The following is a 22,374-nucleotide window of genomic DNA, read 5'->3' as shown; positions in this document are numbered from 1 at the left end:
TTTATTTTTTTCTCCGGGGGGTTTTGTGTTTCACGCAAAACAGGCTTAGATTATAAACAAACGATGATAAGAGGCATTTAATTGGGTTGGCGGGAAAAAGATGATGAGTAAATGAAAACTTTCCCCTTTTCCAAGCTCGCACAAAATCAAACCACCAATTAGATTTAACGAATCAAGTTTTTGGAACATTACTCATTAGGCAAGGGGATTGCATATATAGCAGAAATCTAAATATAGTCGACGCTTATATATACACTATGTAGAGAACGTGGAGCAATTTAAACGGCCTAGATTTCTTGGACAGCTGTCGGCTTCCCCCTACGCACATAAATACGCTGAAAGCAATCACAATTTCTCAGCAGAGTGTAGAGAAATCTATTTTTCAATTATGTGAACAATGCGGTGCCATTTTGGCACCTCTTAGGCTTCCCTTTTTCCCTCCAATCTACACCACATTATCAACTGCCCAACCTGCCCGACCTTTTTTACTTAAATAAATAAAGATTCATTTTCTCACGAAGTTCTTGGGACTATCTCAAGCTTTGCTTGCTGATTGCTTCAATTTTCTGTTAAAATATTTGCTCACGCTTTCATGTTTACTTATCTGGCCGATTCTGACACTCTTGTGTAAACAAGCTAAAACTTTGACCAAGGTTAGTGACAAATTAACATGGACAATTACGTAGTAATTTGTGGGAAAAACAAGTGGTGTGCATGTTAGTTGATTCATGGTATTAATTTGCATTAATTCACTGAATTCATGTTACCATTTAAATCGTTTCCGTTGCTGTCAATTTTTTTGTATTTCACATTTGTAAATCAGAAATTTTTGTACAGATGGAAGACACTATTGTATAGTTGGCGTTTTCATAATTTTATGGTAATTAATTAGCCCCATAAGCCGCACATTTTATGTTACTTTATTTCCGCCTATACAGCCTTAAAATTCAATCACTTCTAGTCCACATCACACACTCCTTTGATCACTTCCTTCAGATTCTTTTCAGCTCCGCTGAGCACTCACTGAAAACACCCAAACTATTTCCAATTAGTTTAATGCATCATTTTGTCATTTCGGCAGCCAGCCAAGGCTGCTCCACATACTCGTATTATATTCATAAATGCACATCGTATATATTTTGTTTAGACAAGTGCAAGCCAAGATTCTAACCACTTCATAGCACTGCGAACAGAATGTCTTCACATGCATTTTGTTATTTTTTACAGTATTGTTCCCTTTTCCTTTTTTATAAGCAAAAAATGCTGCAACCGAAATGCCGAAGAAATATTTAGCTGGCAAAGTTTATTTTACTCTTGGCTTTGTTTCTTCTTTTCATGTTTTCCTTTTTCTTCAGCTGGCTTTCGCTGTTTTGTGGCGTAGACAAAACGGCGGCGAGCACGTTTCCGGTTGCGAACGGCACCGGAATTATAACAAGTTGTAAATGAAAGGCAAAATTTGATTACCGCCGATGTCAGAAGTCAAAGTGAGAATTGCAGAACTAGTTAATTTGAATGGGAACCGAATGGGGAAGAGCAGAGAATAAACAAAATCCGATAGGGAGAGCGAAAGTTATACGCATAGCAGAAAATAAAGTGTTCCATTTCTAACGGAAACTTGAACAATAATTTTGTGATTTATACAAATATTTATAACATTTTTTTGCATATGTGACAAATTTTATATTTTTTATATTAAGTGGCTTTCAGAAAGCCAGTAATTTTATTCTGAACAATTTGAAAAATTTGTAAAGGTTTTTTTTGAGATTTAAATTGGCATATTCAATTATTTTGCAGTGTTTTCAAAATTCCAAAAGCCAATTAAAATTGAACTCCATTGAAATTTATCTCCGTCGTATTTCATTCCGGATCGAACTTTATCTTTATCTGCATCTCTCCCCATCCAAACAGACTCTGAGCACGCGAACGTCACTTACGTTTACTCCCACTCGAAAAATGCGACGTAAACTGGATCTGTAGCGCGGCGCAGACTTTCTGGGGAATCCGGATCCGCGACCGTAACCGAAACCGAAACCGAACCGCACGTGCCGACTGACAAGCGGCAACTGAACTCAACCGCAGCTGGAGAATCGTCGCCAAGCGAAGAGCACTCGGAGTGAGTTCGAAAAAAGCAGTGGAATGAGTGCGAATTGCCGATTACCGGCGAAAGAGCTGAGCAAAACAAAGCCACCGCTGAGTGCGTTTGCGTTGAGTGAGAGAGCGGAGAGCGGAGAGCTGAGACAACAGGTTGTTTTGCCGTGGTCGGTCACTTAACCTCGTTACTCTCTTTATTCCTGTGGAGGGACACACGGGGCGTATGTGGAATATGGCTCACTCGGTGCGTATGTGTTGTGTATGGCTAAAGTTTGCCGACAAATCGCCGACAAATTGTTTAGGAACGTAGATGCTGGCTACGCACGCGACTTGGATTACCAGTTGGGATTGTCTTTAGCCCGAGCTGTGGGCTGTCACGGTGCGTATACGTGATTTTGCCTTGGCTTTTCTGCTTTTTAGTTTGCTTTGCTTGTCATTATTTTGTGTTCTTATGGCTATCCTTAGTTTTTTCGGTTCACAGGGCTTAACTAGGGAGCAACTGCAGACAGAGAAACATGGTTTCGGGAATACACCATGCAAATTTAATTGAATCGATAAAAAATATAAAACATTTGTGGCGCTGACCGCCTTGTTACTCCATGTAAATGGGGTAGTTGGAATTGACAATGCATTAAATTAACTCGGTACTAATCCAATTGGAGCGGACTAGTATCCAATTTGCATGGCAACTGTTCCTCAGTACTGTTTTCATCAGAAGGAACTGGAACATCTTGAGAATATTGCTGATTTAAATCAGACCTTACCAGACTAAGGTCATTCAGATCTAATGGCTCGTCGGAACTCGCATCCAAATCGAGAAACGTCGTAGAGATCATATTGGGATTTAGTTGGGCATCCAAATCGTTGGTATCAACTATTTTAATCAAAATTTCAAGAAGAAATTCACAAGACTTATTTTCGTAGCACATTATATCGACAATGGCGCTATTGATTGTGTACTTCAGTTTCAACAGCTCATTATTCAAGACTTCGATATCAAGCAGAGCTTTCTGGGAACTAGCCAAAGATGCGGAAATGCGACGTGCCAGATCCTCGTGCTCCAGACGCATATTGGTGGCATTTTCCCGAAGACATTCCATCCAAATAGATCGCTCGGCAATTGTCCTCCTGTTCATTGTGAGCGTACAAAATATATAGATTTTATTTAAATTTATTTTATGTATGAATATCTGATTACTTTCAGGCCGGCGAAAGTACTGGTAAATTATTTTGGATCCATAGAAGTGACACAGGAAACTAAATGAGTGGCCTGCTTGGGTGGCGCTACAATAAGATGATTGACATCAATTATAATAATTATCAGAGTAAGCCGATTAGCTGGCTAATGTATTAAACATCATGGACATTTTGCGACCCATCCTGAAGGCGACAAATCAATGTCACTTAAAACATATAATTATCGTCATTAGCCGCCCAAAAGCTTCGCACTCCTCATGAACCTAACTTTTATTATGGACCATTTTGCCGAGCTGATGGTGCTCGGTGTTGCATTCATAATTGATTGTCCTGTGGGCAAACGTGTCCTTTGCCTTTGCGCCCCTTCGCAAGATAAGCACTTAAGCTAAATGAAAGCAGATGGCTTAATATTCATTTGAGTTGCTGACAAAGATATTTCTAAGCTGCTCTGTCACTTCCTTCATCTTCGTCCTTTCTGCTTAATTTTTTATTTCGAATGTGCGAACGTAAATGAAAAAACCCTTGGTAATTGGTCAAAGCTCTTGATTCCGGTCAAAAGCAAAGGATTCCATTTTTAATGAGAAGCAAATATGTTCAGCCCTAATTGGAATAATGGAAAGTCCTGCGGGTATCTAAACGACTTGCGGTCTAGGTCAAAGTCAATGCGATGGGGGCGATTTTTGAGTGAAAACGTTCGCTTTGTTCGCAATTTAAAATTATTGTTTGGGGATGGCTTAACAAGTTGATGGAAAAGTGATGGATCATTTTAAGTGTTTTTTGAAACATTGTTTTGTGTTAATTAGTAAAGGGACTATTTTAAAACAAATACCATTAGCTAAAGCTAACGTTTTCAACTGAAATAGAAAAATAACTTTTCCTATGTGTACATGTGTTATAAACGCAATTAAATAATTTATCATTTTCAAGAGCTTTAAGTATCTAGCAAAATACTAAGAAACGATAAATAAGATTTAATATAAAAGCTTTACGCACAACATTGTCATACTTATAATTAATAAGGCGTAAGTCAATGTGAACTATAACGTAAACAAATGAAATATCATATTAAACCATCATGATAATTAAATCGTGCTCAAACAGAATTTCAACTGAAATCGCCATCATCAGTTTAACTTTCCCTCCGTTTCCTCCGTCCGGAAAAGCTTTTCCTTAGCTGTCAACTGGTAAGTGCCGAATTCTATCAATTTGTCATTCAATCATTGCACGAACGTTGCTAAGCCGACTATGCAAATTGAAGTCAAGAGGCATTAAGTCCGATCACAAAACTAAAACGCTACTCCATGACACAATTGTCAGGGTTTTATCGGCTTATTTCTATGCATGAGTGCAGACACTCACACGGACACGCTTATACCCACACAAGTGCAGGGCACTTTCTGAAAAGGAAAATGCTTTGGCAATTTTCCGAATATTTTTTTTTCCATGTCGAACTTATGTGAATGCATATATCGGAACATCTATCTTTTTTGTTAGTCGGAATTAAAAGAAGTTTATTTCTAGTGTGCATTGCAAGTACTAATAGGTTTTAAAGAGCCTTTTTATATTCTAGAGACTATTTAAAGTCAACAACCATTGCATATATTAAAGTTCAGTATGCACGTTACTTAAAGTTTTTAATAGGCAAGAATTTCTTTTTCTTTAAATGTTAAAGCTTTAAAGTTCTTTGCGACATACACCTAGCATATATACACTAAAAAAATGAATTTGTATGCAAAAATAATTGAAAGCAGTTTGATTGATTGCCTGAAATATAGCAGTTAACTAAGGTTTGGCGCTTTGGATTACTGTGCACCCCCATTTGGGGCTTTCTAAAATTGATGTGCGGCTGGCAGGTGATTTATTGCGGGTTGAAAAGCAAAGGAACTCTTTGTTTCTCTGCCTATGCTTACTTATCATGTTTCAACCAGATTTTCATACTGCGACACATATTTTGTTGAAGTTGTACAGTAATGGAATCAAGGCAACCTTTTTCACAGAAAGCAACATAATTGGCGAAAAATGCGATTAACTAGATGTTGTAGGTCACAGAGTGAAGGATGAGTTGGGTCAATACAAAGATGACAGATCCCTTTGAAATAAAATGCACAAAAACTAAAATATAAAGCAAAAAATTCCATTTTAAAATTAAGCTGTAAGCAATCACATGTTTATTTTAAAATATTTTGAAGAAATCTACTTAGTAGTTTTTAAATTTGTGTATTTATGAACATAAAAACTATCCTATCTTATTGACATGTAATTACTCACACAATTTTATTGGTTTCGTAATCTTGCTGAATAACTCACCTGAAAATAAAATGAAATTCAGTGAGAAATAAATTAGCATTTTGTCTGTTACAGATTTCGTCAAATTCTGTTCTGAAAATAATAAAAAAGAGCATATCTGCCGAAGATATTCCACTTGACTGCCCATTCTTATTAATTTTTGTGCAGAGTGAAATGAAAAAATTGCTGGGGTAATAAATTAAATAGCTCGCGTTATCTTAGAGCTTGCCTTGAACTTTTTTCTCATTATTGTTACTATTAACTATCAGTCGACGGACTCAAGCTACGCCTGCCAATTTCCGAGGCCGCTCGACTCAACTATGCCAACTACTTAAGAAAGTTTCGGGCGTTGCTACTTCGCCCACGAGCCATAACACCTATCATTTGCATCTGTCCTGATGCCGCGGAGGTAGCACGATTTACCTCAGGTTTTCCGGGGACTTTTCCCGTCCCACTACCGCAAGTCAAATGCGAAAAGTTCGATTGCATTTTTGGCGGTGCCACCATCAGTCGCCTGTGGCACGTTTCTGGTGCACTGCCACCACATGACGCATACGCCGTGTTGACTAATTAAACTAATCTCCACGCTCGATGGCTTGGCAAACACCTTGAGCTGAAATTATTTGAAATCCAGCAGCAACCGAAAACACAACACACAAGTGTACACATACATATATTTTTCACTTTATTTCTGCGGTTTAACTTTTGCTGTGATTTCAGTTTCGGTTCCCTCATTTTTTCTGCTTTTCCGCTTTTCCGCTTAGCAATTTAATTTTGGTGCTTCCCTTTCTTGATTTTTTTTGTGATTTTGTGTTGGCCTTCTCGCCGTGTTTGCGTAGCTGAAATTGTTTTCCATTTCAGGTTTTTCCGCCCGCCCATGGGTCGGAAAAATAGGTAGTTGGAAGCTGGGAGCTCGAGGGGTTGTCATGGATCCTGGTTTGCCATGCCTGGATGATGGCATGGTCGGGAGTCCCAGTTGCGACTCCCTGTTGGGTATACATTTCAAGTGGCTGTGCGGCCACAACCTGTGCGATGATAACGAGTAAATGCTGCTCAGGGCATTGCGAATTGCATTGGGTTCCCCGCAAATTTATGCTGCTTCTTTTTCGGTGGCGCCCCAAAGTTGGAATGAGTTTGCTGACAGCGAGGAAGGCAGAGGTAATCCCGTGTAGCACACGGCACATTCTTCAATGATAAGGTAGCTTTGGTTAAATTATTGGGCCGCCTGCTTAAGTTGTTTGTGTTTTTATTTAAATCAGGGTAAGTATTACTGATGCGAATTCATGTTTACCAAACTATCTACATTATGTCGAATTTGTTACAAATTTATTTTCTGTATATTTTTTTATCCCTCCTCGTTGGTTAGTATCCAAAGCGTGCAAATCGATTGCTGCTCTTCACCAATAGTAACTAATAGTTCTCTCTGTGCCCAGTTAGTTGAACTTGGCTGACCGTTGACAGAGGTCCGTGGACCGCAGTAAACGTGACGAAAATGAAACCAAAGGTGAGTTCTCCGGGTCGACCATCCAAGATGTGTTCATTCAACAATGCGAATGTCATGCACAGGTATCGATTGCGTCACTACTTCCACTTCTATCAGCAATTACGGCGACGAGGTACCAATTGAACACTCCTGATTCCGGGAGTGTTTCTAGCGAATCAAGAGGATCTTCGGAAGTAGATATGTGCGAAGACTACGATAATATAACCCGATGGACTGCTAAGCAGCTAAAGATTAATGACCATTTAAGGAACTTTCAGGCGACCTTGGGTTCGATAATCAGTTCCTTCGATACGACCAAGTCTATAGAGAAGTGCTGTTTTTATAAAAACAACACAGTGGACCTAATAATTGAAAACGTCAATATCATTGTTCAAGAAAGTGACTCTGACGATAACCCAATTGAACGCAGCAAAGATCTTTCGACGAATCTGAAAAATATTTTTTCTAAAATCAAGAAAACTTTCGTAAAGGGCGTTAACGTTTGCTGTGAAAATTTGCGCGAGGCCATCCAAAAGGAAAAGGGGGAGGCGGAAGAAAAAGTAAAGAAGATTTCTATGGAATACAAGGAAAAGTACACCGAAAGTTCAATAAGAAAGGACGGACTTCAGAAAAAAGTAAAACATCTGGAGGGCCAAATAGCAGCTGCGAAATCACGCTTGGAAAAATTACAAAACGAAGTGGGTAAAAGTAATGAGAAAACCAATTGTTGTGAAGAACTAAAACAACAATTTTCTGTTTTGGATAGTCAAATAAGCACAGCCAAAACTGAAGCAGATAACGAAATCAAAAACTTGGATAATCAACTGAAAGATATAAAGGAAAAGCTATGGAATCAGGATAAAATAACTGAAGCTATAAAAAAAACCATAGACGACGGTGGCGAAATTACTAAAAATACGATCGACAAGTCCAAAAACAATTGTGGCAATCCGAATAGTAGTCAGGATAAGCAAATTCAAAAAGACGATTTACCTAATTTGAAAGCGAAAATCGATAGCCTACAGATGCTGCTCGTAAACCTCACCAATAAAATAAGCAACTTGGACATTCAGGGATCGTCAAAAAGTTTAAGTGTAACCCTAAATACATGCCTGGAAAATTATAAAAAACTTTATACAATTGAGTCTGAACTTCAGGAAAAGATACGGCAGCAAAATCAAACATGTTCTCAGGCATCACCAGAAATGACTAAAAATGAAAGTTCAACAAGTAATCAAAGCTGTTCCTCAGATGAACAGCTGAAGGAACGTATTAAAGCACTTCAAAATGAGTCTAAGATTCTGGATGACGAACGTCAAAAGTTTCCTTCATGCTGCCAAAAAATTGATAAGCTTCAACTGCAGGCGGAACAACTAACCAATGTACTTCAGATCATGAACAAAACCTACCACGATCAAATTCAAGAGAATACAAAGAAATTTAAGGCCTTAAAGGATGCCTTGGATGAATTTCTTAACAGACAGGGCGAAGTAAATCATCCAAGAATTACTAATGCTGCCCAAGAGCAAGTAAAAAAACTTGAAAAAAAGTTAAACAAAGCCAGCATAAATTTGGAGGCATTGAAAGAAACACAAGACGATTTCGTAAAGCTTATGGAAAATGCGAACCATCTAAAATATTCGCCTAATGAGTTTGCAAAGCTACGAAAGGATTTCGAAGAGTTCCGAATCAAAATTCTCAGACAGCTAATGGATTATGAAAGGAAAAAGCTACCAGATCCATCAGCTGCTGCCAGACAGCGCGAGAGTCGACTAAAACAAATCAAAGATGACATGGATAAATTGAAAAATACTATTCAGCTCCTAGAGGAACTGCACAGGAAGGCCCAAGATGAACTCGAAAAACGGAAGACGCCATCAAAGCTTATGCTTGATTGCGAGGAAAAGTGCAAGGAAATGGAGAAATTTGGCACACTCACAGATCAAATAGAAGACGCAAAAAAGCTGCTTAAAACGAAAGCTACTACGACTACGAAAGCAACTCCGAAAGCAACTGCGAAACCAATTCCGAAACCAACTCAGAAACTTACCAAAAAGGTAGTACCAAAATATAAACCCACACGTAAGGTTAGCCGCAAGGAAAAGCCAAAAAGAAAGTGGAGTGGGGTTTTGGTTGGGGGTATCCATTTTGAACCCGAACGCCTAAAGCTTCCTTTATGGTCTGATTAAAAGATGTTGTATTTTAAATGAAATAAAAATGTGCAAATTGAATATATTTACCTGAGCAACGAGCCTTGCATTTTTCTGGTTGGAGTTAAAATGAAAAACTCCTTCACAAAGGAATACAAGCAGTTTATTTTTATTTATGTTTACATCATTGTTCATAGGTAATTGTAATCGTTCTTAGGACATATTTTGGTGATTTATAGTATGTTGTGAAGTCTTTGTTTTTTCTGAAATTGTAAAACTCCCCTCGCAGGCTAATGGTAATAAGCATAGCAGGCAAATCGATTGCTGGTCACTGCTCTTCACCAATTGTAACTAATAGTTCTCTCTGTGCCCAGTTAGTTGAACTTTGCTGACCGTTGACAGAGGTTCGTGGACCGCAGTAAACGTGACGAAAATGAAACCAAAGGTGAGTTCTCCGGGTCGACCATCCAAGATGTGTTCATTCAACAATGAAATTGTCATGCACAGGTATCGATTGCGTCACTATTACTTGTGATAACTGCAATTACGGTGGTGAGGAACACACGTGACTACGGAAATATTTATAATCAAATAAGAGCACCACCGGTAAAAAAACGGTGTGATGCCTACGATGACATTTCGAAGTGGATAGATGCGCATGTCAATCTTAGTGCCCAGTTGAGCAAATTTCAGAGCGATCAGGCTGCTATACTAAGCTATTTAAAAAAAACGCCGTATTCAAAGACTTGTCGCTTCTACGAAGAAATCACTCTGAATCGAATAGTTGAAAAGGCCAACCGCATAAATAAAGAAAGTGGAGCTGAAGTAGAAAAGCTGAACAGCAGCGGACATCTTGGAAACGATCTGGAAAATGTTTTACACCAAATTAAAAAGTTCGTTCCCAAAGGCATTAGGCGCTGCTGTGAAAACTTGACTAAATTAATAGAAAATCATAAAGAGGATTTACAAACAAAAATAAGGGATCTGCCAAACAAATTAAGTGAGACAGAATCCGGAAAATTAAATGAAAACGACTCCATTCAAAACAATCTAGGGCACCTAGAAAAACAATTTGAAGAAATTAAACCACTTTTTCAAAAGTTAAAACAAAGTTTTGGCGATGAAGAGCCAAATACAGAATGTTGTAATGGCCTAAAAGAATCGATTCAGGCTTTGGAAAATAAGTTAAGGTTAATCAAGGGCGAAGGAGATAAGCAATCCCAACAGATAGAAAATCAGCTAAAAGAGCTTAAAGATAAAATACGGGAAAAGGTAGAAATGACGAATGTTTTTTGGAAGACTTTAAGTCAGCGCTCTGAAAATATAAAAAATATGCTTAGCAACTGCAACAAAAACTGCGTAAATAAAAATGTTTCGACGGATACAAATAACTTTCTTGACCTGGAAAAGAATTCAGAAACCTTACAAAAACTCGTCGAGACATTTTTCACTAAACTTGGCGGCCTAGACACCATTAATTTAAATGTAACCCTCAACATTTGCCAAGAAAATAATGAAACGCTAAGCAAAATCCAATCTAAAATTGAGTTTTTGCTTAAGCACAATTCTAAAACTTGTTTTGAGGGCTCGTCCGGAGGTTCCGAAAGTACTAGTCTTTTGATTATTAAAAATTGTTCGTCTAATGAAAACCTACATAACAGTATTGCAGAGTTGCAAAACCAAACTGAAAACTTGCGCAATGAACTAAAAAAGTTTCCGAAATGCTGTCAAAAAATCGACAGCCTTAGCTTGAATGTTGGAAAACTAGAAAAACAGATGAAGGAAATGAACCAGACTTACAATGATCACATTAACGCTAACGCAAAACAGCTAAATTCTATAAAAGAGAACATGGGTGAATCCTTAAGAAAGTTAGGCGATAATCATACCGCTGATAATGAAAGCCTTTCGAAGCTGGCAAGAAAACTTAAAAAAGATCTCAAAAAAGGTAGTTTGACCCTAGGCTTTCTAAAAGAACGCCAAGATGGGTTGTTAAAGGATAGGAATACAACTCAAATTTCATTATACTCTCCCGATGAGATGAATGGTCTGAAAAAGGACTTAGATGAGTTCAGACAAGTCATTGATGGAAAGCTAAAGGATTTGGAATTAAAGAAGCAAAGCAAAATAGACGACCGTCAGCGTCTCGAAAGATTCAACACAGAAACAAATCAGGATCTAGATAAATTGAATAAAATTTCACTTGTCCACAAAGAACTAGAAATGCGGATCAAAGAGCAGATAGAGGGGCTGATAAAGAAAGCAAATGAAATGCTTGAATGCAAAAAAAATTGCTCGAAAATTGACACGATGAACGATCTCATGGACCAAGTTGAAGACATGGAAAAGATTCTTAAAAAAAGTAAAACATAGCTTTCCACGTCTATTTCTGATGTAAGATCTATAAGACTAGCTAAATATGCTATTTTTTCTTTTTTTTTTTTTAAATTTATGATTCTTTTAAAATTATAATGATCAGTTGATAATAAATTTCTTTTAAAAAACCAATTTTTATTATTTTCTTAATTTGTTTCGGCCCATCATATGTTTTAAATTTTTTCCACTATTCCTCTTTGTATCTATAATTACATTTTAAGAACTTGTAGTATTGCTCACTGAGTCGTCTGTCACAGCTGTGCTAAGGTAAATGTATATTATGCTACTACAAATAGAATTTATAAAAATCGACAATGCCCTGGACATCCTCTACTCCATGGAGGAGGATCTGTACAAGTGTCTGAGTTCTGTGCAGGACATGATTCGGAAGTACAATGCTCCCGGACGCTACATCATATCCATGGAGCCCTTCGCTGAGGACTTTCCACTGAGGAACAGCAAGTCCACGGACTTGGATGCGACGTCCATGCGAAGTTGTGACTCCGAGATGGACATGCTAAGCCAACTCTATGGGGCCCGAAGTACCCAGGAGCTGGACGGGTCCTACGTTGAAGTGCGCTATAAGTTCATCAAGCTGAAGCGTGACATCGAGGGTACCCTCACCCATTTTCTAAGGATCATTGACTGTGCGGATCGCCAAGAGAAGATTTCACATCGCGTTCTGAAGTACTCGCAAAAGGGCCAGAGGAAGCTGTGCAGACATTAGGAATGCAAATTCCCGCCAACTATTCCATCAAACTCTGCGAGCGTGTGTAAACTGCAAATTGTGTCGACACTTTGCAGCTTTTATTAAAAATTACTGTCACCATTAGCCGAGTTGCCCGATGACTTTCAGAGAAAAAGAGGTTCAGGGGTGAACTTTCCCAAACTCATTTGGCCTGACATGAAAATGACGCAAAGTTTTTTATCAGAGCCTCAGTTTTTCTTGCGACACAAGTTTCGCCTGACGTTAAGCACGACGACGATGATGACGATGATGAGGATGATGACGATGATGTTGGTGGGACAGTAACAAGTCAGCTGCATGTTTATGAGCACGACAATGGGTAAATACAAATACGGACATGCGAGAGAATATGCACGGGAAACATGAGAAATTGCCAGCGCAAAACTTGAGATAATGTAATGCAAAAGTGGCCCCGGACCAGACGCAACTTTTCCATAATGCTTTGCCAACTTGGCTCCGTGTTTGTGCTTGGTAATATATTTGCGAGCATTATTTTATTTTGCATACCTGTTACTCGTAGAGCAAACGGGTATGCTAGGCTCGTTGTGAAGTGTGTAACATATGAACTTACAGGTTTCGATTCTACTAACGATTCTACTGCATGTTTTGCTGCATGTGCATGCTCACCGCCCGTGCAATTTATTTAGCGGGGTATGCGATAGTCGAGGTTTTTTTTCATTTTCCCCGACTTTGTCGAAAGGGGAGTGGCATGCCCACACTTCGTTAGAGTAACAAGTAGCTGGTACAAGGACCGGACTCCTGGCCGGCAAACTGGACAGCTGCAAGGACATAAAACAGTGAAGTTTTGCATATTTAAAGTAATATCAAGGGGGAAAGCAAACTTTTCTTTTTCATTTTCATTATTATTATTTTCTTCTTTTCCTTGGTTTATTACCCCAAGGGTCATGAAGTGTGTGCGGTCCATTGAATAGAGGCATCAGGATCAAGAGGGTTTGGCATGGGGCTCAAAAGGTGTTCATTGAGTGAATGCTGCGGTCACTCTTTGTGATGAAATGGTTGAAATGTTTGCCAAACAAAAAGGTAACCAGCACTCATAAATAATGATGAAAGGAAATAAGAGGAATAAAGGAGGACCTGCACCTTTAGCCTGGAACTTTATTTAATTTAGCCTGCTTCTAATCAAGCTGTCACCTTTAACTATACCCGTATACCTCGTACAGTAAGAGGGTATGCTAGATTCGTTGAAAAGTATGTAACAGGTAGAAGGAAGGTAAATCTGTAGATATAGCTTTAGTACAATTAAATCGATTCAAGGAAGCACAATCAAATGAAAAATAAGCAACACTTTTGATTCTCACCTACCAGTTACGTATTTTCACAAATACCTGTAACGGGTATCAAAATCGTTTGCCCAGTATTTCAGTTTCGGCTGTTATTTATACACTTCTTGGGCCCAATGGAGCCTGAGCAAACGTTCGCCATTAAACATAGCTTTATGGGGCCTACATCTCTGCACAGCCATCGATTGATATGAGTATGGGAATTTATTAGCACATTAATGGCCCAGCCAGTCGACCTGGCCCCATAATGTGGAATTCTCAGGGCAGTATTTGGTTTTTGCCATTCCAAGTGCATCAGAAGTGCTTTAAGCATGCCCACTACCAATTTGTGAAGGACCCTTGGTTGCCAAATCGAAGCGGCTCACTGGCAACTTCAAATAGCTGGCCGAAATCAAAGTCGAAAATGTGCAGGAACCGCCAAATTGTTTTGCACGTTTAGCCGCAAATTGAGTCCGGATTACCCTTTTCCGCCAACCTCATACTCAGGCTAAGTGTATCCGGTTTAGGCATTTGTTCAACACTAACATGAGTTGCTGCAAAAACCTCTGTTTCTGGGTTGGCCAGTCGCAAAGAGCTCCTCGATTTGCCATCCTGCTTGTGCTTGTGGCAGACCATTTAGAAAAGATTTCCCGAACAAGTTTGTTTAATTAAGACTTCCTGCGGGCCAGTTGATTGACTTTAAGTGCCGGCAACTAACCGAATTAATGTGGCAAGCTCCCAGGCGATTTGAGATCCTCGGACAGGGTCTGGGGAAATTTAATCCAGAAGTTAAAGTAGCCAACGAACAAATATCTGTAAGATTCGTATCGAGGAAGCTCTATTTAAATGGTGGAACACATCTATAGAGTATGGTGTAAGTTTCATTTCAACAAATCATTTAACAACTGGCTAGACTATACATTTTACTATAAGTTCCTGTTTACTTGGCACATTCGCCCAAAAGGAACTAACTAAATTAAGGGAACAAGCCGAGAAAAAGGCTCCAAAAGTAGACGACAAAGAGGGGGAAAAAACTTTGCAAAATAACCACAGTTCATAAATATGTAGGAATCTTCCGAGTGGGCAAAAAGGGAAAACACGTTAAGCACTTCCGTATGAATAAATATTTAATCAATCAATTTCGACAATTTTCCCTTTCAGAGCTCGTCAAATGCATAAGCAGAATGGATACAATTTCATTTGCCGAATGATGATGATGATGATGAGGGTGATCAGGATGCCTTTGTTGCTGTCGTTGGGGCATAAAACAAGTCAGACACATAAAAGTAGATTTGATTGAAATGCTAATTTCCACAGATTACCAATGGGAAAATGCAGACTCGATTTCAGTGTTGCTATTTTGTCTATTTTCTGCACAGAATTCGACAATTTAATCTTTGCAAATAAGATAGATAGAGAAGCCCGATTGAATGCGAATATCAGCAATAAGCAATAAAAATACACAAACAAATATTTAGAAAATATAAAAACGCTTGACTATATGTTCAACAATATTTAGATTTATTTTTGTTCCTCTTTGTAAACTGTTATACTTTTTCCCGCTGCTCTGGCTGATGTGTTTCTATTTTTTGAAATAGTTGCCAACAGCGCTGTTTAAGCCGACAGAAAATGGACAGTCATTGAGAGTTAGTCATCAATATCATCATCAGCATCAGTATGGCCATCAGGCAGAGGGCCTTGAAAAATCTGTTGAGTGAGGACCTGCTGGCCAAATGACAGGACACTTCTCAGTCGAAACCCATCAGCCGCAGCCTCGGTATCGGTTTCAATTTCAGTTTCGATTTCAATGCGATTGATTTCCCATGAATGCCCGTTTTCCCCGCCGCCTTCCACTTTTCACTTTCCCAGCTGCGATTATCGAAACGTTATTAGTTTGTCGGCTGCCTGTGACAGGTTACACTGAACTTGGGCATTTCTCCATTTGGGTCTCCTCGGCGCTCCACATTCTAAATTGTGTGGGGACGGCCCCAAGTCAGGAAAAAAGAGTGGCGAGCTCTTGCGTGAATTTATGGGAACAGATTCAGGGCTGGCTTTTTCGGATTTTGTGGCATTTTGTAATTGAATTTCATGTGGGGCTCATACTGAAATTTTAATGAATCGATAACGTTGGATCAGAGGAGGCGTGTTTCTATTGGTTCAGACTTCAAAGGCTGCTTTTAATTGATTTCCGTCTATTAGTATTACATTGTACTTAAATTAATATGCAAGATATTGTCTCGAAACAGAAATCGTGGATCGTAAAGATAAAATGCTTTTGCAGTTAAGATGAACCTTAAAATTTAGCTGTGTCTGATTAAATCTGTTATAATTTGCCATTCCATGCACGATTACTAACACTATGCATAAGTGTTGCAAAGAAACAGAAACTACAAGTTGTCTGCAAGCCTTCTGCACCAGCGGAAAAGTTTCGAATTTATCCTGGCACTGAGTGCAGTTCTGCAGCCATTTGCCCACTCAGGCAGCCATTCATTCGACCGAGTGAGTGCACTCAGTCAACTCGGTTATCACACACATTGCGTAGTCACAACATTGGGGCAAAGTTTACTTAAGCATGAAGCTGGCAGTTGCGACAGAATGCGACTGTGAGCCACTGGAAATGCGAGGACTATACGGCTGTGGACTTTGACAAACTGCTACAGGATTCGTGGAGTAGCAAAAAGGGATGCCGAGGAGCAGCTGCCACATGCCACAGTTGCACCAGTTGCAGTGATAAACGCACTGAACAATTGCTGCCGTCGAGATTTAGCAGCTGACAAAATGCTTGTGTCATTTCTGCAAGTTAATAATACAAATATTTCATGTAATTTAACGCTGTTGCAACGGCAAATTATGTTTGGCTTCATTTATTGACCAGATTCGGCCACAGCCTTCTGTCGAAATTTGTCGCAAATACTTTTTGCCTATATCTCGTGCGGCAGCCGACGAACTTGCAGAATGTCCTTCTTTATTTATTGCTTTTAACATATTTGTTTGGCTCCAAGGCAATTCGTCTTTGTATGTGAATGTGACGAAGGGCAAATGCAAATTTCAGTCTCAAATTTTCCGACTTTGTCTTTCGTTTGGCTCCCCGGCAAAGTTTTCGCCAAAACAAAAGGCCCCCTGACAAAGTGCAGCTGCTCGAAATTGCTTGGGGCAACATTTTTGAAGGACGGTCAATGAAAAGTTTATTGTGCGCCGAAAAGAAGTCATAGTTTGTGGGCCGACCGAAAGCAAGTTTCGCAATTGTGTGTGGAAAGCCACTAATAAATTGCAAATAGCGTTGGAAAATGCACTAAATTTTGGCGACAGGGGTCCATGTGAGCCGTTTTTAATGTTTCGCCTTTTAGTTTATTATACGGCATCAGTTTTTTAAATATTTAACTTGGCTAAATACATCATTTATTAACAAATAACTTTAAATGTGTCTCCGATCTGTTTGTGATTTGTGAAGTGGGCTTCCAGAGTTTACATAAAATTTAAAAATTTTTGAACATGGAAATTTAACAGTGTTCCGAAATCATTCGCTGGTGGCTTCGTCCCTTTGTTCGATGTTATCAAATCTCATTGGATTATCCCCTCCAGCCAACTTGTCGGCATTTTCGACTACAGCTGCTGATGGAATCCGAGCCTGGAGTTTTCTCTTCATCTGAACCACGGCCGAGTTGGCCAGGCTTACGCGTTTCATGATTCGGTTTAGACGCTCCTGAATGGTGGAAAACATCTGCTCGGAGAACTGGGCATCCTCAGAGGTATCCAGAGGCACCACGGCTGTGTATTCGTTACTATTGTTTTGGCTGCCCTCTCCATAGGGCTCATAGACTTCCAGGTCTTGAAATTCATCAGATCCGTCGTCCGACATATTGGCAAAAAATATTTTAGGAATTTAAATAGTTATGCAGGAGCTGCGAAACAGAACAGACTTCAGAGCTAATAGATGCGACACTGAATTTATAGTGACAACAAAATCTACAGCACATTGTTTCTTATAGTAACTGTTTAAAATAGGTTAATAATAATCCAAAGTCTAATTTAATAATTGAGTACACCTTGCTGGGGAATTTTTAATTATCCGAGATATTTCTGAAACTAACGATTTGATTAACTTAAAATTAAGAATAATGAAACCTCTTGAAACCTCTCAAGAAATCGCAGCCCACTTGGCATGTAATCAAGTGTGAAATGTGCTCAGCAGGGTCATAAAATCAGAAATCAATTAAAGCCAGTTAAGAGTGAGGAGGCAAACGATACGGATGCGGATATGGATGTCGAGAGTCGAAAGTTGCCAGGGCACAAGGCAAATAAATCTCAGACTCTGCCCAAAAAGGGCGCACTTTGGGTGGCAGTGGGGCTTAAAGTTCCCCCAGCTGAAGGAAGCGAGCGAAATCAAAGTCTATAACTTAACGACTGCAATGAGAATGATGCTGATGACGATGTCGATGATGTGAAACGCCCTCAAGGTCCACCCCATTCAGACCATTCCACCCACAGACCGCCGCCATTCGGGGAAAATCCCTACGCAGAAAAAGAGACAAAAGGCGAAAGAGACGGAAATGCAGCATTCATTCTCTCGCCATTTTCCTCTTAACCCGCCCGTTTTCCCATGGCTCTTTGCCATCATCCTTTCTGTGAGTTTTTCGCCTCCATGTGCTAAATATTTGCCAGCCATTTCTTTATTTTCCTCTGGCCTTTGTCGCCAAACTGGATTCCCATCTTGATACCCATCGCTCTGCCACATCGTAATAAAGCAATAAATCTGCTGAGAACTGCTCCTCCTTTATAATAAATTCCGTTACGCATAAAAACACTTACAAATGAGTTTTTGTTCAATGGAATAAATGGCATGGCACTACACATACACTTGTTATATACGAGTGTGGAGCTGTAACTACGAATGCATGTTCATGACTGCACCCAGTCGGATTCACAAACTTGGCTTTCTATATATCCGGGATTCGCTGAATCCGCTATTGATAATGTCATTTGGCATTTGGCTTGTGGCAAAGCTTTGACTTTTGCGACGTCTTTCACTTTGTGGGCTTTCTATTGGAAACTCGCTGCGCTGCTAAGTAGGCAACATTTTTCAGCTCTCTCTGGTTTATTCGCTTGTATCTTCGGGCGTAGTTTGGTGGGGTATAAGTTTTTGTAAATAAATAGTAGTAGTAAGCTCAAAAGGTACTGGTATAAAATGTTAAATTTAAATTAGGATATAAATTTACATGGAATATATTCAAGGTAGCTCGTTAAATATAGGGAAGCCTTACATTCAATATTTATACACAAGTTATAATCCCTAACTGGTTATAAGTTTTAGTAGTTTAAGGTTTGTTTTCTATAATTTACAGAATACGAGCTTCCAAAAACGGGATGGTTATTAAAAAGTTGTGTTTATATATGACAAAAATAACTTTGCAAAATCCTTGCCTGTAATTTTGTTACGCACATATTTCACATTAAATATTAAAAACAACAACTTGCGATCAATCTAAATTACTGGAACTGTACATATGGCCATGAAATAACCCTCTTTTATCAATACCCATGTTTATGCCAAATGGTCCCATGCTGTTGCCTAATCTGCTGTCCAAATCACTCTTGCAACATGTTGCACGGCCAACTAATTGATGATATAATTGAATGTTCAGAGACCATTTCCCAGTTCGTTAGGCTGCGGCGCTGCCCCAAAAACCATATCCCATATCAGGCACAACATCTGTCAGGCCCATCACAATAAATAACCATATAGTTATAGTTGAGTTTCCTGCATTAAAACGCCATCAGGCTGGAGATTAATGTGAAAAGGTCACGCCCAGCTCCTTGGGAGGTGAAAGCCATTCACTTCAGCAAGACATTGACATTTGCTACTGGCTTTTCCTTTCAATTTCGCCACATCCTTTGTTTTTGCTGCTCCGGCTCTGCTGTTTCACTTTTGTGTGCCTTTCCTGCCGCAGGACGCAGGACGCGCCAGATGAGACACGTGACAATGTCAGGGCGAGCATAAATGCCGTGTGTCAACATCCAGGTCGCAAAAAGAACTAAAGTGAAAATGTCTTTTTATCAACTTTCGGGAAAGCGACAAACAAGTGCACCGCAAAATTTTCTACGAATTGGTCACGGCATCGGTTTATTTTGCTTACTGAACTGTGAAAACAATTATATCTTTAAGTCCAATGCATAGGGATTCGAAAATATTGTGCTTTAATTTTCACTAAATAATGTTCTTCTAACCGGTTTTCTTTTAAAGAAATGTTTAAGTGCCACATCATTTTTATTGTTTAACATCTGGGTTTATAAAAGTTTCTAATCCTTTGAGCAACAGATTCGTTTTGGCAGCATTTCGTTAGCTCATGTAGGATTTATATTATTTTTGAATCTTTAATTGATATGATTTCCTCTACGTGCAGCTGTGCTCGCGCTCGTTTTTTGTTTTCGGGGCTTTTTTGCTGTAGTTTTTACATTTGTCTTAATTAGGGGGGTGGCGCTCTGAGAAATAGAAGCCACTTGAAGAAATGTGCTTGAAGGGCCATCAGCTGCCGCTGGCACTCGGCACTGAAATGTCTGACTTTCTCCGGGCTTTCTCCTCGCAGCATTTCTCCGCCCTACTGGGGCACACGTGTTCGACTTAATGGCAACACTTTCGCATCCTGCGAGTCCTCGTATGCCGCTCATGTCTGTCTGTAATTTATCTGGCTGCTGGGGTAACACAACATTCCACGCTGTCCCTTTGCCTTCCGACATTTTTGCCTAGCAAATTTGTTATTACGTTGAATTAAACTTGAAAAATGTGTTAATGGTCTCGTTCTCCGCTGTTCACACCAACTGCGGCTCCGCAGAAGCAACTTAATTAAATTCCACAATGATTTTGTTATTTCGCCTTGTAGCAACAAGGCATCTTCTTGCCTAACTACAATTACCAAAGACGCCGGAGCGCAGCGCACCACATGGCGTATGTGTGATATTTTCGTGTGCTTCACTTTTCCTTAAACGCCGCAACTTCTAACTTCATGCGTTTTCTCTGTTTTTCCTGCTATCCCGTTTAATTTCTTGTCCTTAATGAGCTGTGAAAAGTGTTTTGTGCGAGAATTGGTAAGTTGTGGCAGTTGAGGCAAACTGTGTGAAAAATTAATGATGATCACAAAATAAGTTTGAGGTCATGGGTCACTAAGAGTATAAAACGAAATTGGCAGAAATTTTCTAAAATCACAATAGATTCTTCAACATTAAGCGCTTTTAAATTGCTAGCATCTAAACTCGCTGCAATTTTTCAGAGAAGTTTATACAATAAATTCATAAAGTATATATGAAATGCATACAGTATCTTAAACTGTTTTCAATAAGAACTCGCCAGGACGCAGAGCAATTTAAAAGCCCTCCTTTCCAAAAACATTTTCTTGTATTTTTTTATTTATTTTGCATTAAAATGTATTTGGGTTTTAACTTTTAACTGTGTCGACATGAAAATGGTTTTACTGGTAATTAAAAATAAAACCTGCAGATTTATGTGGAACGGAAGCTCAGGAAAAAACACGAAATAAAAAGAAGAGAACATTTTCCAGCGACCAACATGGACAATGCCACACAGATCCCACAACTGAATCAGAGGCAGCAGGGTGACTTGTTGCCGGAAAAGCTTTAAGCCGTAAGCGGAGTTAACTTTAATCAGATGGCAATTAGCAGGCAGCGGAAGCAGAATGGCATCGCAGGGGCTTCCAAAGGGGACATGTGGGGTTAAACATGGCTACTTTTTTCGTTTTAAGGACTCATCAATCAGCTTATTCTTTTAACCTTGGCCGAACTCACTTGCTCCAGTTTACCACTCACGAATCCTGAGAGAAAAAACGGATTACCGCAAAAGGAAGTGTGGCCTTTGGCTTATTGCATTTTTCAAGTGTGGCCAAGTGCTACAATTATTTATTGCATACCAGAATAACAGCCAAGGACAAGCCGCCGTTGAATGATTAATATGTTGGAGCTTAAAGTATTTCGCACACAGTATTTTACATATTTTAAAAACTTGGCAATTTTCCTGCCCTGGGGTAGCTAGAGTTTCCCATTACAGTTGCATGTGGTAAAAATGCGGCCAATTTGCATTTGAATTTGTGTTCCCATTTGCCGGTAACCGTATTTGTATTTGTGTAGTTGGAAACATTTCTAAAAGATGATAAAAAGGGTGTGGTTTTAGCCGGGATGATCATCGTGATGATGTTGCAGAAACGTGCGTTTGTGTAAATGAGCTGCGAAAAAAGGATGGTTTTTTGTGTGCCGTTTGCTGTTAGTTTTTGCGTACTTTTCCTATTTTTTCGGGACAGCCAAGTTTTCCTTTTGTTTGTTTGTGAAGTCTAACATCAACATATGGTTTTTTCTGCTCTTGTTTGTTTTTCCTGTTGAACGTCATTGAATGGAAAAGAGCCTGAAGAAGAGTATTCCGGCCATGCTGATACAATTTTAGATTGTTTACCTTGTTGTCGCCTTGTCTCGAAACTTTTTCCTTTCTGCTTCTTTGGTGAGAAATTGGTTCTTAAGGACAGGATAGGATATATTCCTTTGCTGATTGGAACTTTTCCCCTCACACATTTAAGTGAAAGTAAGCCCTAGTATTATAATAATTTGTTCTTTAAGAGCTCATTCCCTAATTTGATGTAATTTACTTGCCTTTTCCACAACGCCGCCCATGAGACTTGGGCATTTAAATTAAATTGAAAGTTTTTCGTCGACAGCCGAGTCCTTGTCAGATGATTTATCATCATAGTCCTGTGGAAAACTTTC

At 39.3% G+C, this 22,374-nt stretch overlaps 6 protein-coding genes across 8 annotated transcripts in view; 3 read left to right on the top strand and 3 right to left on the bottom strand.

The window, feature by feature from the left end:
* Positions 1–22,374, bottom strand: part of LOC6545742 (venom dipeptidyl peptidase 4) — a 71,115-nt gene that overhangs the window by 34,361 nt on the left and 14,380 nt on the right. Inside the window, exon 1 of one of the 3 annotated variants that reach the window (XM_015158494.2) lies at positions 1,935–2,071. The exons of the other annotated variants lie outside the window; for them this stretch is intronic. The gene's annotated coding sequence lies outside the window, so the exon portion shown is untranslated. Of the gene's footprint in view, positions 1–1,934; positions 2,072–22,374 lie in introns of those variants that run through there. 3 annotated transcript variants of the gene reach the window in all.
* On the bottom strand, positions 2,647–3,348 carry LOC6545739. The gene has a single exon (XM_001972710.3). It carries the CDS (start codon positions 3,225–3,227, stop codon positions 2,739–2,741), a length of 489 nt encoding a protein of 162 aa, XP_001972746.1. The 5' UTR covers positions 3,228–3,348; the 3' UTR covers positions 2,647–2,738.
* On the top strand, positions 7,067–9,776 carry LOC26526688 (cingulin). Its single transcript, XM_026978076.1, is given in 4 exon segments — positions 7,067–7,078; positions 7,141–9,229; positions 9,599–9,652; positions 9,715–9,776. Coding segments are annotated over 4 exon segments (2,217 nt in total).
* Positions 10,579–11,580, top strand: LOC113563969 (spindle assembly checkpoint component MAD1-like; the record flags this gene model as incomplete). The annotated part of the gene is made up of 1 exon (XM_026978075.1): positions 10,579–11,580. A coding segment is annotated over one exon (1,002 nt), but the record flags the coding sequence as incomplete, so codon positions are not given.
* On the top strand, positions 11,775–12,408 carry LOC6545738. The gene has a single exon (XM_001972709.3). It carries the CDS (start codon positions 11,855–11,857, stop codon positions 12,308–12,310), a length of 456 nt encoding a protein of 151 aa, XP_001972745.2. The 5' UTR covers positions 11,775–11,854; the 3' UTR covers positions 12,311–12,408.
* LOC6545845 lies at positions 16,999–17,578 on the bottom strand. Its single transcript, XM_001972708.2, has one exon. The coding sequence runs from the start codon at positions 17,468–17,470 to the stop codon at positions 17,129–17,131; it is 342 nt and encodes a 113-aa protein (XP_001972744.1). The 5' UTR covers positions 17,471–17,578; the 3' UTR covers positions 16,999–17,128.

This window comes from Drosophila erecta, unplaced genomic scaffold, assembly GCF_003286155.1.
Source record: "Drosophila erecta strain 14021-0224.00,06,07 unplaced genomic scaffold, DereRS2 tig00000021-arrow-pilon, whole genome shotgun sequence".
Classification (NCBI taxonomy): Eukaryota; Metazoa; Arthropoda; class Insecta; order Diptera; family Drosophilidae; genus Drosophila; species Drosophila erecta.
This window is presented reverse-complemented; position numbering and strand designations above follow the sequence as displayed.

Bases quoted from the DNA above. Each gene is read 5' to 3' on its own strand.
- LOC6545845 (XM_001972708.2), bottom strand. From the start codon at position 17,470: ATGTCGGACGACGGATCTGATGAATTTCAAGACCTGGAAGTCTATGAG.
- LOC6545739 (XM_001972710.3), bottom strand. From the start codon at position 3,227: ATGAACAGGAGGACAATTGCCGAGCGATCTATTTGGATGGAATGTCTT.
- LOC6545738 (XM_001972709.3), top strand. From the start codon at position 11,855: ATGTATATTATGCTACTACAAATAGAATTTATAAAAATCGACAATGCC.